Source organism: Hylobates moloch, unplaced genomic scaffold (assembly GCF_009828535.3).
Source record: "Hylobates moloch isolate HMO894 unplaced genomic scaffold, HMol_V3 SCAFFOLD_10, whole genome shotgun sequence".
NCBI lineage: Eukaryota > Metazoa > Chordata > Mammalia > Primates > Hylobatidae > Hylobates > Hylobates moloch.
The window spans coordinates 103,323,422-103,339,486 of NW_026652285.1; the positions used below are offsets into that span (position 1 = coordinate 103,323,422).

The following is a 16,065-nucleotide window of genomic DNA, read 5'->3' on the forward strand; positions in this document are numbered from 1 at the left end:
GGAATTAACTATATGTGGTTAAGGTGTGCGTGATCTCACATCTGTTTTATCAAGTTTCTGCGTGACAGCAAAGCTTCAGTGACAGAGTGCCTTGGCCAAATGGCTTGGCTATTGCATGGAGAAACACGGGTGTCAGACTTAGCACTTTCTTCGCTTCTGTTCTTTTAGGATCCATCCCCTGTCTGTGGAAACATACTATGCAGTTAACCTCCAACTGGAGTATGCCCGATGCGTAGGAGGCTTTTTCTGCCTTGTCCTGTTTTGTCATCTTTGTTTTCTTCCTGTTGCTTGAACCTACTCCTTCTATACAATTTAACGATAATCCGTCCTCAATTATGAAAGAAAAACATGCAGATGACACTAAATTGTGATTCACCAGAAATACTTTGTTTGACTTTGAAAAACTGTCAGAAAGAGCAAAGCACCTTTGCATGTAAGAACCTTCTTTCACATTGTCTTTCCTGCAGGGACACGGTGGGCCCAGGTAGTGGTGGTGCACTGTCCACTTGTAGATTTTGTAGAATGACTATAGAGAGGGCACAACAAAAGAAGGGAAACTTCTTTTTAAAACTGCCTTGAACTTAAAAATCCTTAGTGCACCCTTGTAAATAAGAAGCAAGTGCCTCTCCTCCCCACATAGATACTTTGTGCTCCACCCATAGATAGGTACTTTGTGCCTCTTCAACCATTGGCATTTATCTGTCACTCTCTGGGTGGCCAGGTGACCCATTAGGAGGGGCATGGCTCTCATTTTCTAGGGGTGGCTGCTTTTGGATGAGGCCAGAGTTCAGCCATCTGATTTGCTGCTCTAGAACTATCTTAGATTGACCTCAGTAATAATTTCTTATTAGCACAAGTATTTCATATGTTCACACATTAAAAATACAATTTTATTTTTACTTTCTATCAAAATAATTTATGTTCATGTTTTTAAAAAGTAAATAGTAGAGAAGGGCTTATAAGTGAAAAGAATCACCCCTGCCCTACCTGTTTGCTTTCTAGAGGGGACCGTTTTTAATTTGTAAACATTTTCTTATAATGCTGCCACCTTATCCCTAAAGAAAAATCTGCTTTATAACTAGTAATTGGTTATTAGTTTTAGACCTTACTGACTGTATGGCAAATGATGATCTGGCCCCTAGTCCCCTCCTTCCTCTCAAGAGTTATAGCATTGTTTGAATTTCTTATCTTGGTGAACGTTTGTAACTTTAATTGGTGTTTTTTACCCTCGTTTCTGGTGGTATCTTTTTTTTTTTTTTTTTTTTTTTTGAGGCCAAGTCTCACTTTGTCACCCAGTGCAGTGGTGCCATCTTGGCTCACTGCAACCTCCGCCTTCCTGGTTCAAGCGATTCTCATGCCTCAGCCTCCCAAGTAGCTGGGACTATAGGCATGCACCAACACGCCTGGCTAATTTTTGTATTTTTTAGTAGAGATGGGGTTTTGCCTTGTTGGCCAGGCTGGTCTCAAACTCCTGACCACAAGTGATCCGCCCGCCTCGGCTTCCCAAAGTGCTGGGATTACAGGCGTGAGCCATGGCTCCCGGCCTGGTGGCAACTCTTGATCTTCCACTTTGTGAGAGGAATGTCTTAGCACTCCCACCCTTTCCCTTAGTAGCCTTCCAGTTGTTATCTGTGTCTTCTCTTTTATAAAATTACATTCTGTCCTACAATGATTAAGTCCTCCTTATCTTGTCTGTAGATTGTTTTTAAAAGTTGAGATTGTTTTTGTTTAATATGAATGTGTCTGTTACCTGCTCCGTAGCTAAGTCACACAGTGTGATTTCATTCCCTCTCCTGAACTGCCTGCCTGCTTGCTTTCTTGCTTGCTTTCTCTCTCTCGCTCTCTCTCTCTTTTCTTCTTCCTTCCTTCTCCTTCCTTTTCCTTCCTTTCCCTCCGCTCCCCTCCCCTGCACTCCCCTCCCCTCCCCTCCCCGTAACTCAGGCCAGAGTGCAGTGGTATGATCCCGGCTCACTGCAACCTCTGCTTTCCGGGTTCAAGTGATTATCCTGCCTCAGCCTCCCAAGTAGCTGGGACCACAGTTGCGCACCAACACGCCCAGCTAATTTTGTATTTCTAGTAGAGACGGGATTTCACCATGTTGACCAGGCTGGTTTCAAACTCCTGACCCCAGGTGATCCACCTGCCTCAGCCTCCCAAAGTGCTGGGATTACAGGCATGAACCACTACATCCAGCCTGTTTTTCTTTGTTGGTCATTAAGGCGTGAACCACTACATCCAGCCTGTTTTTCTTTGTTGGTCGTTAAGCACTATTCACCTGTGATTCATGCTTCCCAGTCTCGTCAACACTGAAAGTTAGGCAAAATGTTAGTGATTTTAAAAACCAAGAGTCATTTGTTGGAAGGAACAGAGCCTATCCAAGCACACTTAAGCAAAAAGGGAGTTTTCTAGAAAGACTTAGTAGTTTCTCAAGGAATCTAGGGACAGGAAAGCTGACCAGTCTGAGGAACTGGTACCAAGAACTGGGAAGAAGAACTAAGGTTATCTCTGTCTCTATAGACGAGTGAGCACAGGGCATCTGAGCACAGGCCAGCCTTATATGAGTCTCTGTGAAAGACCGCAGTAGAGATCAGCTGGAGTTCCTGGTCCCAATCCAAAATGTCTAGGAGCAGGTATTGACTGGCTTAGTGCTGCTGTTGGATTTGTCCCTCATGGTCAGCAGTCTCCCTAGTTGTCATGGAAGATACCTCAGAAAATGTTCATGATAGTGGTTATTTATTCACAAGGCAGAGGCTTGGTACACCAGGAACAGATAGAGAGGGGGTTGGTTTGGAAAATTAACTTCTCATTTGCTGGGGTACTTCTGGCTTTTAGGCCATCTTCTCAGATTTCAGAGCCTCCTAGTCAACACATAAGTCTAAACCAAGTGAGGCATCTCTGTTCTCTCCTATTTGAACAATGTTAGGAGGAACCAATGCAAAGCTCTAACCAACATGGCTTTTTCTTCTTTTCTTTTCTTTTTTTTTTTTTTAGATTAATTGGGAATCTTGGCTACTGGAAGATTCTAGTCGAGCTGAATTGCCTGTGACAGACAAGAGTGATGACTCCTTGCCCATGGGAGTTGCTGTAGACTATACGAACCAAGTGGAAATCACCGTCAGTAAGTGTAGCCTGGTAGTTAGTGCAGAAATAGTCTTCTTTCTAGTTAGGGTTAATACTGAAACACCAGTTACATGTTACTGACAGAGTCTACTCTGCTGGGCACTTGTAGCTTCTGGCAGCACATTTCTCCCTGAAGAGTGATAATAGGCTGCGTTGTAACAACACTGAACTGATTTGAATGGATATTCATTGATGAGACCAAGGCCAAACACTGTATGTATGTGTGGGTGCATGTTTGCACACTTGCACATGTCTGGGTGTACTTTAGAATCTGGATTTTGTGGCTTGGTTTCGTTGTCCAATCCAATTCCCTGGTGACCTTCCAAAGAAGCAGTACCCGAATCTGGTACTGCACACCAGTACTTGGTTTGAAGGCAAGGATTAGAAAATAGAGACCTCAGGCCCATGGTTTCCAAATAGGGCCTGGATATGTGTTTTGAATAGATCTTCTCTGCGGTAGCTTGGCTATGCTGTAGTCATTGAAATGTAAAAGTGCCACAAAAGAAACAGTTTTTGCCATCTGGTACTTAAGTTTAGAAAGGTGTCCCCGTCAGGCACCATTAAGTTGCTTGTTCCTTCCCTGGATAGGCAGGAGTATTTATTCTGATCAGCTTATTTGCTCTGATTCTCTTGAAGCCTTAATTGATAAAATACATACTTGTAATTCAACTGTGAATGAGGATAAAGTAGTTTGACTCATCTTTCTGTGTCCTACTGTCCATTCGAAAGAGTCTAGTCTCATTTTCCTACTAACCTAAGTACTTCTTAGATACTCTTGTCTTGGTCAGGGGAATGCCAAGCCTACCTCCTGAACACTGAGACACTCATAAAAACTGAGGGACTTTTGGGAGAGTCAGAGCTACTGCGGGACTGATGGAGCTTCTAGGCAGGGCCCAGCAGGGTGGTGGCTATCGGATAGCGGCAGGAGCTCTCTTTAAATAGCTGGTGCACGAAAGGCTGTTGAGATATAAAATCAGAACAAACTAACTTGAGCTGCTATTCAGATGAGTCCCTTAAACCCTCTTCCTGTTGAGGGCAGTCTTTGCCTTCCGGGCTCAGGCCCTTAAATTGACTTGGTTCTTTTATTGCTTTTGTTTTCTTTTTTAACAGGTGATGAAAAGACTCTTCCTCCTGCTCCAGTTCTCATGTTACTTTCAACAGATGGTGTGCTTTGTCCATTTTATATGATTAATCAAAATCCTGGGGTTAAGTCTCTCATCAAAACACCGGAACGACTTTCATTAGAAGGAGAGCGACAGCCTAAGTCACCAGGTATGTGCCTCTGCCTGCTTTATCAGTAAGGGAATACCATGGGCTCGCACAAGAGTATTTCCAAGAATGAACATGGTGTGAAGACACATAGTGATTATCTTTACCAGCCTGGTCTGTCTTAGGAAGACACACACTAATCTTTTTTTTGAACATGCATGCACATATTTGCCTTCCCCTACCCTCGAGCTTTATTCTGCAGCCATTACTTTACTTTGGAGATGAAGGAAGGTCAACCAGATGATTTGCATCCAGTCATTTACCAACAGTTTTCTAAGACCCTATATTATGTGATGTGCATCCAAAAGACATTGTGCTTAATCATGGGGGTTGGTTAAAGAAGTGATTGTATAGTCTCACAGTGAAATGCCGTGTACCAATTATAAATGTTACATTTATTGATAGGGAAGAGTGAGTGGAATACATCACAAAAAAAAAACCCACTATTCTGTGTGATCCTTTTTGTATGAGAAAAAAACATATACATAGAAAAAAAAACTTGGAGATGGATTTAAAATCTAAATGGTGGTTATTTCTGGGTGATGGGAACATGGAGATTTTTGTTGTTTATATTTTCTTGAGGTTTTTTTTTCTCCTTTTTGAAACATTTCTTTTTTTTTTTTTTTTTTGAGACGGAGTCTCGCTCTGTCACCCAGGCTGGAGTGCAGTGGCGCCATCTCGGCTCACTGCAAGCTCCGCCTCCCGGGTTCACGCCATTCTCCTGCCTCAGCCTCTCCGAGTAGCTGGGACTACAGGCGCCCGCCACCACGCCCGGCTAATTTTTTGTATTTTTGGTAGAGACGGGGTTTCACCGTGGTCTCGATCTCCTGACCTCGTGATCCGCCCGCCTCGGCCTCCCAAAGTGCTGGGATTACAAGCGTGAGCCGCCGCGCCCGGCCGAAACATTTCTTAAGTAATAGATGTTTATTGGAGGAACATGAGAGTGTACAAAACAGTGGTCACAGTCAACATTTTGGTACCTATCCTCCGTGAAAATGAATGCACACATATAAATACTAGTCTGTATTTAAACAATTTTTACAGTGACATTTGTATCACTTGTGAAAAGAAACTTTTTTTTTTTTTTTTTTTTGTGGAGACAGGGTCTTACTCTATTGCCTAGGTTGGAGTGCAGTGGCATGATCACAGCTCATGTTTTCTTTATGTGAATTAGGTTCCCTGTTTATTAGTCCTGAAATTTTAAAATCTCAATTTGTATGAGCTTTTTAAAAAATAGAAAACATCTTACTTGTCATTTGCTATGGATCTTTTTTTAGTTCATTACCATTTAGTTATTATACCTGAGTAGCTATTTTTTACACAAATCTTAACCTTTTCCCTTTGTGATTATTTTTTTTTGGTCACTTCTAAATTTATCAAGGTGTTAGACTCTGAGACCTAACATATCAATTTGCCTCCTTTGTTTTGAGATACCTGTATTTATGTGACTTTCTATGTGTCTTAATCTCCCAGGCTCAGGCAATCCCACCTAAGCCTCCCCAGTAGCTGGAACTACAAGCATGCGCCACCATATGCAGCTATTTTTTAAATGTTTTATAGAGATAGGGTCTTACTGTGTTGCTCAGGCTGGTCTCAAACACCTGGGCTCAAGTGATCCTCCTGCCTCGGCCTCCCAAAGTGCTGGGATTATAGGCATGATACACTGTGTATGACCAGAAAATATAAAACTTTTAAAAAGAGCATTGTTTCATATATTGGAATTTGACTAATATTTCTCTTTTTGAATTCTGTGAGTATATAACTGATACAATTTTTTTCTTCTATTAAGAGCAGTGTCTTTTTTTTTTTTTTTTGAGACGGAGTCTTGCTCTGTCGCCCAGGCTAGAGTGCAGTGGCGCGATCTCGGCTCCCTGCAAGCTCCACCTGCAAGCTCCGCCTCCCAGGTTCATGCCATTCTCCTGCCTCAGCCTCCCGAGCAGCTGGGACTGCAGGCGCCCGCCACCACACCGGGCTAATTTTTTGTATTTTTAGTAGAGACGGGGTTTCACCGTGTTAGCCAGGATGGTCTTGATCTCCTGACCTTGTGATCCGCCTGCCTCGGCCTCCCAAAGTGCTGGGATTACAGGCTTGAGCCACCGCGCCCAGCCTTATGACCAGTTTCTTATCTAAGCAAAAATGTATGACCAGTTGGTTTGGATAAGGTTATCAATAACTTAGGGGTATATTCTGTCACTGCATCCCAGTGCACAGTGAGTTGTATATCACAAATAGAGCCATTCAGATACTTGGGCCCTAACAACTGGCAGCACTACCTCAAGTAATATACCAGATGGCTTGAAGAGTGTTGTATCAGGGTAGTCCATTATTCATAGTGTGTGTACTCTTTGTGTTGGTTTTTTTTCCTCCTTACTCAGCCATGAATAAGGGTACCATGAACTACTATACCCAGCTGCCTGGTGTGTCTGTAATAAGCAGAGCAGCCTGTGAGATTAGGAGCCTCTGGGACGAGGTTTGTTTCTGAGCCTTTGCTACTAGCCCATTCAATGCTGGAGCACAATCAGAGGCCAGTTTTACCGTTAGCCTTTCCTAGAGAAACTCCCCTCTTCCTTCACAGTTGGTCCAGAGGTTATAGTTGTGTTCAGATGTGTGGAAGAGAGCCCCTGCGGGGAGAAAGTCCGTCCCATCAGCTAAGTCTAGCTAAAGTCCACTTCTTGGGTTCAGAAGACATTAATGGTTCCACCTGTTTCTACACTGCAGTTCTGAGGATGCTGTATTGATCAGAAGTAGTAGTAGCGTGATGGTTTTCCAATAATCAGTTCTGTTTTCAGTGGAAAAAATACTTTTGATTTATTTAGGGTCTGGTATATATTTTTGATATCAGTTTACCTAATATGCATGAAAGTGTTAAACATCTATGTATGTCTTTACAGAAGTTAGTTGTAGCTGGTTCCGTATCTGTTGTATAAAGAAGTATTAACAAAATAGGTTTGCTTGCATTATTATACTCTCATCAATGTGACAGTTTACTTGGATTTTTGTTTTCAGAAAGTGGTATTTTCATACTTGTATCCTAAGTATTACATTGCATTAGACAAAGTGTCTTCCATGAAGATAAACTGCCATCTTAGCTAACTTGGAACAACCAAGTCCTATTAATATAAATAGAAAATATTGACACAAAGAATTCCTTTCTTATTTAGTTGGTTATTTAATTTAAAGATTACTATTTTTACCTTATGGAAAGTTTGGAAAATAGAAAAAAAAATTATTCATTTTTGAGATGGGTCTCACTCTGTTGCACAGGCTGGAGTGTAGTGGCAGGATCTTGGCTCGCTGCAGCCTCTGCCTCCCAAGTCCAAGCGATCCTCCCACCTCAGCCTCCTGAGTAGCTGGGACTACAGGCACAAGCCATCACACCTGGCTGATTTTTGTATTTTTTTGTAGCAACAGGGTCTCACTTTGTTCCCCAGGCTGGTCTCAAACTCCTGGACTCAAAGGGTCCTCCTGCTTTGTCCTCCCAAAGGTCTGGGATTACAGGCATTAGCCACTGCGCCCAGCCTTCCATTGACTTTTTTTTTTTCTTTTTAACCATTTGGATTGCATTAAATATCTTTTTCATTTTTTGCATTATGTTTGTAAGCTTTATTCTTAGAAGAGGAATTACTGGGTCTGTTTTTTATGTTTTTTTATACAATGCCAAAATGTTTTCTTAAAAAAAATACTAGTTACCTACCAGTGATAAAAAGTTTCAGGTTTGTTTTACCTATCCAAACATAAGGGGTTATACATATTTAAATTCTTATAATTTAGAGGACAAATTAAAAATGTACCTTGTTTATATTTCTTTGATTAGAGAGATTGAATGTGTTTTCTTTATGTGAATTAGTTTCCCTGTTTATTAGTCCTGAAATTTTAAAATCTCAATTTGTATGAGCTTTTTAAAAAATAGAAAACATCTTATTTGTCATTTGCTATGGATCTTTTTTTAATTCATTACCATTTAGTTATTATACCTGAGTAGCTATTTTTTACACAAATCTTAACCTTCTCCCTTTGTGATTTTTTTTTTTGGTCACTTCTAAATTTATCAAGGTGTTAGACTCTGAGACCTAACATCTATCAATTTGCCTCCTTTGTTTTGAGATACCTGTATTTATGTGACTTTCTATGTGTATTTATCTGGAATTACTTTTGGTGAAATAAGGTGGAGGTCTGAATTAAAACTTTTTCCCAGTTGTTAATGAAATGTTGCAGTGACTGAACTGTTCTGTGTGCCATAGTAGCACTGAGAAGTCCATGAAGTCCAATTATTCTAATGTCTTTCCTTAGTTTTCCTTCAGTTTCATTTATCTCATGACACCTGAAAACTCCAACATTAACTGTGTTCCATGTGTTCTTTTTGTTTCTTAAACTAGTAACATTTCTGGCTTTATTCTACCACAAATTCTTTTTCACTTGCTTTCTGTTATGGGAACCTCCACTGTTACAGTGTTAACATTTTCCTTCCTTTTTTTGTCACTGCAGGAAGTACTCCCACTACCCCGACCTCCTCTCAAGCCCCACAGAAACTGGATGCTTCTGCAGCTGCAGCCCCTGCCTCTCTGCCACCTTCATCACCTGCTGCTCCCATTGCCACTTTTTCTTTGCTTCCTGCTGGTGGAGCCCCCACTGTGTTCTCCTTTGGTTCTTCATCTTTGAAGTCATCTGCTACGGTCACTGGGGAGCCCCCTTCATATTCCAGTGGCTCCGACAGCTCCAAAGCAGCCCCGGGCCCTGGCCCATCAACCTTCTCTTTTGTTCCCCCTTCTAAAGCCTCCCTAGCCCCCACCCCTGCAGCGTCTCCCGTAGCTCCATCAGCTGCTTCATTCTCCTTTGGATCATCTGGTTTTAAGCCTACCCTGGAAAGCACACCAGTGCCAAGTGTGTCTGCTCCAAATATAGCAGTGAAGCCCTCCTTCCCACCCTCAACCTCTGCTGTCAAAGTCAACCTTAGTGAAAAGTAAGTCACTTCTAAAGTTTGATTCTTCTGTGAGTTGGGTAGAAATATTGGATGTTATTTACTAAAAGTAGAGTCACTCTGAGAGGAGTTAACTGAGTAGAATTTTTTTACCCAGGGTAATATTTGCAAATGGCAAAAATTCAACCAACATAAAATACTGGCATTTCATCAGTGGGTAGAATCCAGAAGGGTCTCTTAGCTAGCATTTTATTTTTTTGACTACAGAATTTATATTCAGGTATTTGTTTTGCTTTTTTACATTACAAATGTAGGAAATATTCCTTATTAAAAAAAGAAGCAATCCAGAATATGCATCCTGGAAGGGAAATGAATCCCTTGTAGTCTTTTTTCCTCCCTGTGTCTACCCTTAACTCTCTCTGAACTGCGTCTACACTGCCACAAAGTCATCTCGTGACACTGTAAATCGTTAGGTGATTCTTCTGCTTGACAGTCCCTATGAAGCCCCATGGCTGCTCACTGCTAATTCTTAGGTTGGTATCCAGTTTCCTCCAGATCTGGGTCCTGCAGCTCTCTCATTTCTTATTTATTTACTTCTTTATCTGCTTGTTCTTTTCTTCCCACTAGAATGTAAGCTTTTTGAGGGAAGCAGTCCCTTGTATCTTGTAACCCCTCCCAAGATAACCATGAGTTTCCAGGATTACCACGAGTTCCCAAGATAACCACCGAGTATAAGTACTACCAGCTTTTTCCCTGCTTGCCTGTACTATCTGTTGTTGCTGTGGTGGTGCTGCTGCCACCACAGTTACTGTTAATATTGAATTGGCACACATCCACTTCATGCTAAGGGTTGCATAGTGTTCCATTTTGTTGGCTGCACCACAGTTTATCTGACCAGTCATCTAATGCTGGATGTTTAGATTGTCTACAGACTTTTGCTCTTTAGGTGGAACCGACTTTACATTTCCTTTAGGCCATAAGTATCCCAAAGACAGTGACCTGCATTCCTCTTCCTTTTTCACTCCCCAGAGAAGGTGCTCACTCTCAAAATGAGTTCTCAGTAATTTCCTTGGTAAGAGAAAGTACTAACTCTCCTAAGCATAATTGTGTCCCACCTCCTGTTTAAAACTCAGCTGGAAACAATAGTATTTCATATCATGATAAACTTGGTATTTCATATTTTGATAAACTTAGTTTTGTCATCAAGTTAAGTACTTGATATTTCCCCTGAATAATTAATTCCTAAATAAGCAGACAATAAGATAAATGTTTCCTTGCAGCTTTCACCTCTTATAAGAAATAGCTAAACATTTTTGTTTCCTGAAGGCAAAAAGTATGTTATCTTTGTAAGTTAACATAAAAGATAATAAGTTATCTTTTGATGACATTGCTCATGCTAGTGTAAAAGAACCTTCTAGCAGGCTCTTCTGAGGCCTTCAGGCTGCCATTTTTTAGGTTTACTGCCGCGGCTACCTCTACTCCTGTTAGTAGCTCCCAGAGTGCACCCTCGATGCCGCCATTCTCTTCTGCCTCCAAGCCAGCTGCTTCTGGACCGCTCAGCCACCCCACTCCTCTCTCAGCATCACCTAGTTCCGTGCCATTGAAGTCCTCAGTCTTGCCCTCACCATCAGGTATGATTTTAAACAGACAACTTTAGACCTCAGCCCTGCCTTCTCAGATTAACGGTTTTAAGTGTTAAGAGTTGTAGCTAACATAATTGGACAAGGTTATTTTTTCTTGCTTCCTGTATCGTACATTAATGATTAATGTGCTGTGATTTTCATACTCTGAATTGGGAGATTTGCTCTTGCTTAAATGCTGCCACGCTTCTCTCTGACACTTCTTATGGAGCTAAGTGTACTTAATGAGTCAAAAATGTCTTGCTCTTGGGCATTTATTTTCATGTGGAGCCTGCCCTCCATGAAGAGCAGTTACAGAACAGTTAAGAAGCACAGGCACAAGAATTGTTTGGCGGGGTGCAGTGGCTCACGCCTATAATGCCAGCACTTTGGGAGGCCAAGGCATGTGGATCACCGGAGGTTAGGATTCGAGACCAGCCTGGCCAACATGGCAAAACCCCATCTCTACTAAAAATACAAAAATTAGCCAGGTGTGGTGGCGGGTGCCTGTAATCCCAGCTACTCGGGAGGCTGAGGCAGGAGAATCACTTGAACCTAGAAGGCAGAGATTGCAGGGAGTCAAGATCACGCCACTGCTCTCTAGCCTGGCGACAGAGCGAGACTCTGTCTCAAAAAAAAAAAAAAAAAGCACAGAAGAGAGAGTACCTGCAGTGACTATATTCATATTTTCGCAGTCAGTCATACTGTAAGCAGGAAGTTTTGTTTTTTTTTTTTTTTTTTTGAGACGGAGTCTCGCTCTGTCCCCCAGGCTGGAGTGCAGTGGCTCAATCTCAGCTCACTGCAAGCTCCACCTCCCGGGTTCACGCCATTCTCCTGTCTCAGCCTCTCCGAGTAGCTGGGACTACAGGCGCCCGCCACCACGCCCGGCTAATTTTTTGTATTTTTAGTAGAGATGGGGTTTCACCGTGGTCTCGATCTCCTGACCTCGTGATCCGCCCGCCTCGGCCTCCCAGAGTGCTGGGATTACAAGCGTGAGCCACCGCGCCCGGCCGGAAGTTTTGTTTTGTTTTTTGAGACCCTCTCACTCTCTCACCCAAGCACATCACTGCAGCCTCTAGGCTGAAGTGATCTTCCCACCTTAGTCTCCCGAGTAGCTGGGACTACAAGCGTGTACCACCACCGTCGGCTAATTTTTAAATTTTTTTGTAGAGACAAGGTCTTACCATGTTGCTCAGGCTGGTCTCAAACTCGTGGGCTCAAGCAGTCCTCCTGCCTCAGCCTCCCAAAAGGCTAGGATTACAGGTTTGAGCCACCATACCTGGCTCCTAAAATTTTAATATATTTTTTTCATTATCTTAGAACAGAGGCTAACACAACTCACTCTTTAAAATAAATCATGAAAGTGGGGCCAGGGGCAATGTGTAACTTAATTTCTTAGATTTGGAGAAAGGACATTTGTGATAGGAGAAATAAAGGTAATAAATGCCATCTATTTTAACTGACTTCTTTTTCAAGCAGGACGATCTGCTCAGGGCAGTCCAAGCCCAATGCCTTCAATGGTACAGAAATCACCCAGGATAACTCCTCCAGCGACAAAGCCAGGCTCTCCCCAGGTATGTTTAAATTCAGCTTGCAATGTTTGTGTTTATTAATTTACTGCCCCAAGCATACCAATGAATAAAATGAGTTTTCATGTTTTATAATTCAGACCTTGGACATAGTAATTGGGACTATGTGATAGTAAATACCAAAGTGCGAGGTTTGAATTCTCATAAAAGACATTTAGCTATTTTAATTTTTTATTCATGTATAATACACATAGAAAAAAGTACACATGATACATGTACAGCTCAGTGAATTGTCAACAACTGAACATACCTTGGTAACTAGCATCCAGATCAAGAAACAGAATTTTATGAGAACCTGGCTGGGCGCAATGGCTCATGCCTGTAATCCCAGCACTTCGGGAGACCAAGGTGGGCGGATCACCTAAGGCCAGTAGTTCAAGACCAGCCTGGTCTACATGGTGAAACCCCATCTCTACTAAAAACGCAAAAATTAGCTGGGCATGGTGGCACGCACTTGTAGTCCCAGCTCCTCGGGAGGCTGAGACATGAGAATCACTTGAACCCGGGAGGCGGAGGCCAGAACCCCAGAGTTCTTTTTCACCTGTCCCTTTCTAGTCACTACTCTTGCCAAAGAGTAGCTGGTTTCTTGATTTCCAACAGCATAGATGAGGTTAGCCTGCCTGTACCTCCTATCAAGTGGATTTGTACAGTATGTATTTTTGTATCTGGCTGCTTTGTTCAACATTATGTTTGTGAGATTTATCCATGTCGTATGGAATTTATTGTGTGATTATATTACAAGTATTTGTTCCACTCTGATGGGCACTTGAGTAGTTTCCAGGTTTAAGCCATTGTATGTAGTACTACTATGACCATTCCAGTTGACATCCTCAGTGAACACATATGCAAGTTTCTCTTGGGTGTATCCCTATGAGTGAGATTGCTGGGTCATAGAATCTGCATGTATTCCTCATTAGTAGATTCCCACCAAGAGTGTATGAGACTTCTGGCTGCTCCACATGCTTGCCACTGTTGGTATTTTTCATCTTTTGTTGTATGGTTTTGTGGTTTTAATTTGTATTTCTCTAATGATTAGCAAGCTTTTTAAAAGATGATTATTGGCCATTTGAATATTTTCTTTTATGTTGTGTCTGTTCATGTCTTTATTCTGTTTTTCTGTTGGATTGTCTGGCTTTTTCCTTCTGATTTTTAAAAGTGAGTTCCTTGAATACACACACACACACACACACACACACACACACACACACACACGCACATACAGCGCAAACATGTTCTCACTGTGAATTGTCTATTCATTGTCTTTTTTGTTTCTTTGATGAATACACGTTCTTCATTTTAATATAATTAAGTGTATCAGTTTTTTATTTTATGATTCATGCTTTTCATGTTTTGGAAATAATTTTCTATTTCAAAGTCAAAAAGATGTTTTTCTAAAAGCTTTATTATTTTATCTTTCATATTTAGATTTGTAGTCCATCATCTCAGTTTATTTTTATGGTGTAATGTAAAGAGAATTGTATGTCAGTTTCCCACGTGATTACTTGAGTGCCCTGAGAACAAGAATTATGTCTTTTCCTTTCTGTGTCCCCCTAACCAACCCTTCTCCTACCCTAACACACATCTGTACTAGGTACATAGTAAGTGCCCAGGTCACAGTTCACGCTTGTGGCATGATGCATGACATACAGTGTTTGTCAAATAAATGTTTGCTGTTAATGAATGCTGATGCAGTCTAAGACCTCTCTAGTGTTAATCGTTGTAAATATCAAATAGTCTAAAGGGCATTTCAAATTATAGCATCTTTAAAGCAGAACTCTTGATTTCTGTCTCACCTAGAGGCTTGTCCTTTTCCAATGCTTAAGTAGCACTAACAAACTAGATGTTTGCACAAGCCCCAAGCCCCGAAGCATCCTAGATCCCTCTCTTCAACAGTACCTCTCCCCAGTCCAGGCTGGCAGGAGGTCTTGTCAGCTCCACCCTCTGCTGTGTCACATGTCATAAGCCCACAGCTCTGTCCCCCTGCTAGCATCCTTTGTCAAGCTGTTGCCACCTCTCACCTTGTTAACCTCTCGACTACTCTCTCTGCTGTCCCTGCTCTACATAGCAGCAAGAGGGATCTTTTAAATCATAAAGGAGATTTAAACTCTCCTAAAACACCAGTAGTAGCTTTCCAACACGTTTAGAATAGAACCCAAACTCCTTGGTGTGACCTTATATGACCTACCCCGGCCTGCCTTCTTGACTCTACCCCTGCCCTCTCCAGTGCCTCCCCTGACTTCACAGAGCCCACATTTACTTTTTTTCTTTGCTAAGGTTTCTCCTGCCTTGAGACCTCTGCACTTGCCTTTCTTGCTGCCTGGCAGGTGCTTCCTGAAGATCCCATAGCTTGCTTTCTGCTTGCAGCCTCCATTCAGATGGCAGACCGCAGTGAGGGCTTTCTTGGCCATCTCATCTGAAGTAGTGCCCTCTTTTATTCTCTTTATGTTTTCCTGTTTGTTCTCCAACTGAAATTATCAGATGTGTTTATATTTTATTATTCAGCATGTCCCAGTAGGAGGTAAGTTCCATGAGAGTTGGGCCCTCATCTACTTGTTCACCTCTACCTGCACTGTCTAGAACATGCCTTACACAAAGTAGAGACCCTATAAATAAGGGTTCGTCACAATGAGTGAAACAATGACCATGTTACAGGAGCGCCACTCCCTGTGATAGGCACTGATATAATTGCTTGTAGAAGCTATGACTTGTAGTATAGGATCAGTTTTTAAACCTTTCGCCTTCCGTTTCAGGCAAAGTCACTTCAGCCTGGTGTTGCAGAAAAGCAGGGACATCAGTGGAAAGATTCAGATCCTGTAATGGCTGGAATTGGGGAGGAGGTAAATTTGTTTCCTGAGGATGTTTTTCTGGAAGTAGCTGACAGACTTGGATGGGTCAGAGTGCCAACCCCTATATGACTAGTTAGTTCATTCTAGCGCTGAAGCATGGCCCATCCCAGCAGTCTGAGCAGTTAGTAAGCACGGTAGCAGTGACATTACTGTTTGTCCTTCAGACTAAGTAGTTCCTCACTTGTGGCTTCTACAGATTGCACACTTTCAGAAGGAGTTGGAAGAGTTAAAAGCCCGAACTTCCAAAGCCTGTTTCCAAGTGGGCACTTCTGAGGAGATGAAGATGCTGCGAACAGAATCAGATGACTTGCATACCTTTCTTTTGGAGATTAAAGAGACCACAGAGGTTTGTGTTTATGAATACTTTTCCTGAGTTGAATTGCATTTAACAATTTTTTTTCTGCTAGTACTCCATGGGGGTATGTACTTTATTTCTTCAAGGACCACCAATGTTTTTTTAACGTGGCTGAGTAGCTTGCCTAGAATCCCCGAGTTCAAATCCTACCTTCAGCACTTAATAAATTATGTGACTTTGGGCAAGTTAACCTCGTTACTCTATTTTTCAATTTTCTCATCCATAAGATGGAGTAAGTTTCTACCCCTTTGACACATACTGTACACTCCATAAAATTTATTATAGTTGTTAATTTAGGTATATTTGAAATTTTACTATCTTAAATAGTGTTAGATTTTTTAAAAAGGAT

The 16,065-nt window shown here is 41.8% G+C and overlaps 1 protein-coding gene across 5 annotated transcripts in view; it reads left to right on the forward strand.

Moving 5' to 3' along the window:
- NUP214 (nucleoporin 214) overlaps positions 1–16,065 on the forward strand; it is a 109,492-nt gene that overhangs the window by 10,988 nt on the left and 82,439 nt on the right. The window contains exons 10-16 of one of the 5 annotated variants that reach the window (XM_032165441.2): positions 2,992–3,118; positions 4,231–4,392; positions 8,875–9,349; positions 10,763–10,938; positions 12,406–12,500; positions 15,266–15,352; positions 15,558–15,707. In XM_032165441.2, coding sequence (XP_032021332.2) covers positions 2,992–3,118; positions 4,231–4,392; positions 8,875–9,349; positions 10,763–10,938; positions 12,406–12,500; positions 15,266–15,352; positions 15,558–15,707 — 1,272 coding nt within the window. Of the gene's footprint in view, positions 1–2,991; positions 3,119–4,230; positions 4,393–8,874; positions 9,350–10,762; positions 10,939–12,402; positions 12,501–15,265; positions 15,353–15,557; positions 15,708–16,065 lie in introns of all 5 variants that reach the window. The other 4 variants (XM_032165443.2, XM_032165440.2, XM_032165444.2 and 1 more) reach the window with 4 other exon arrangements.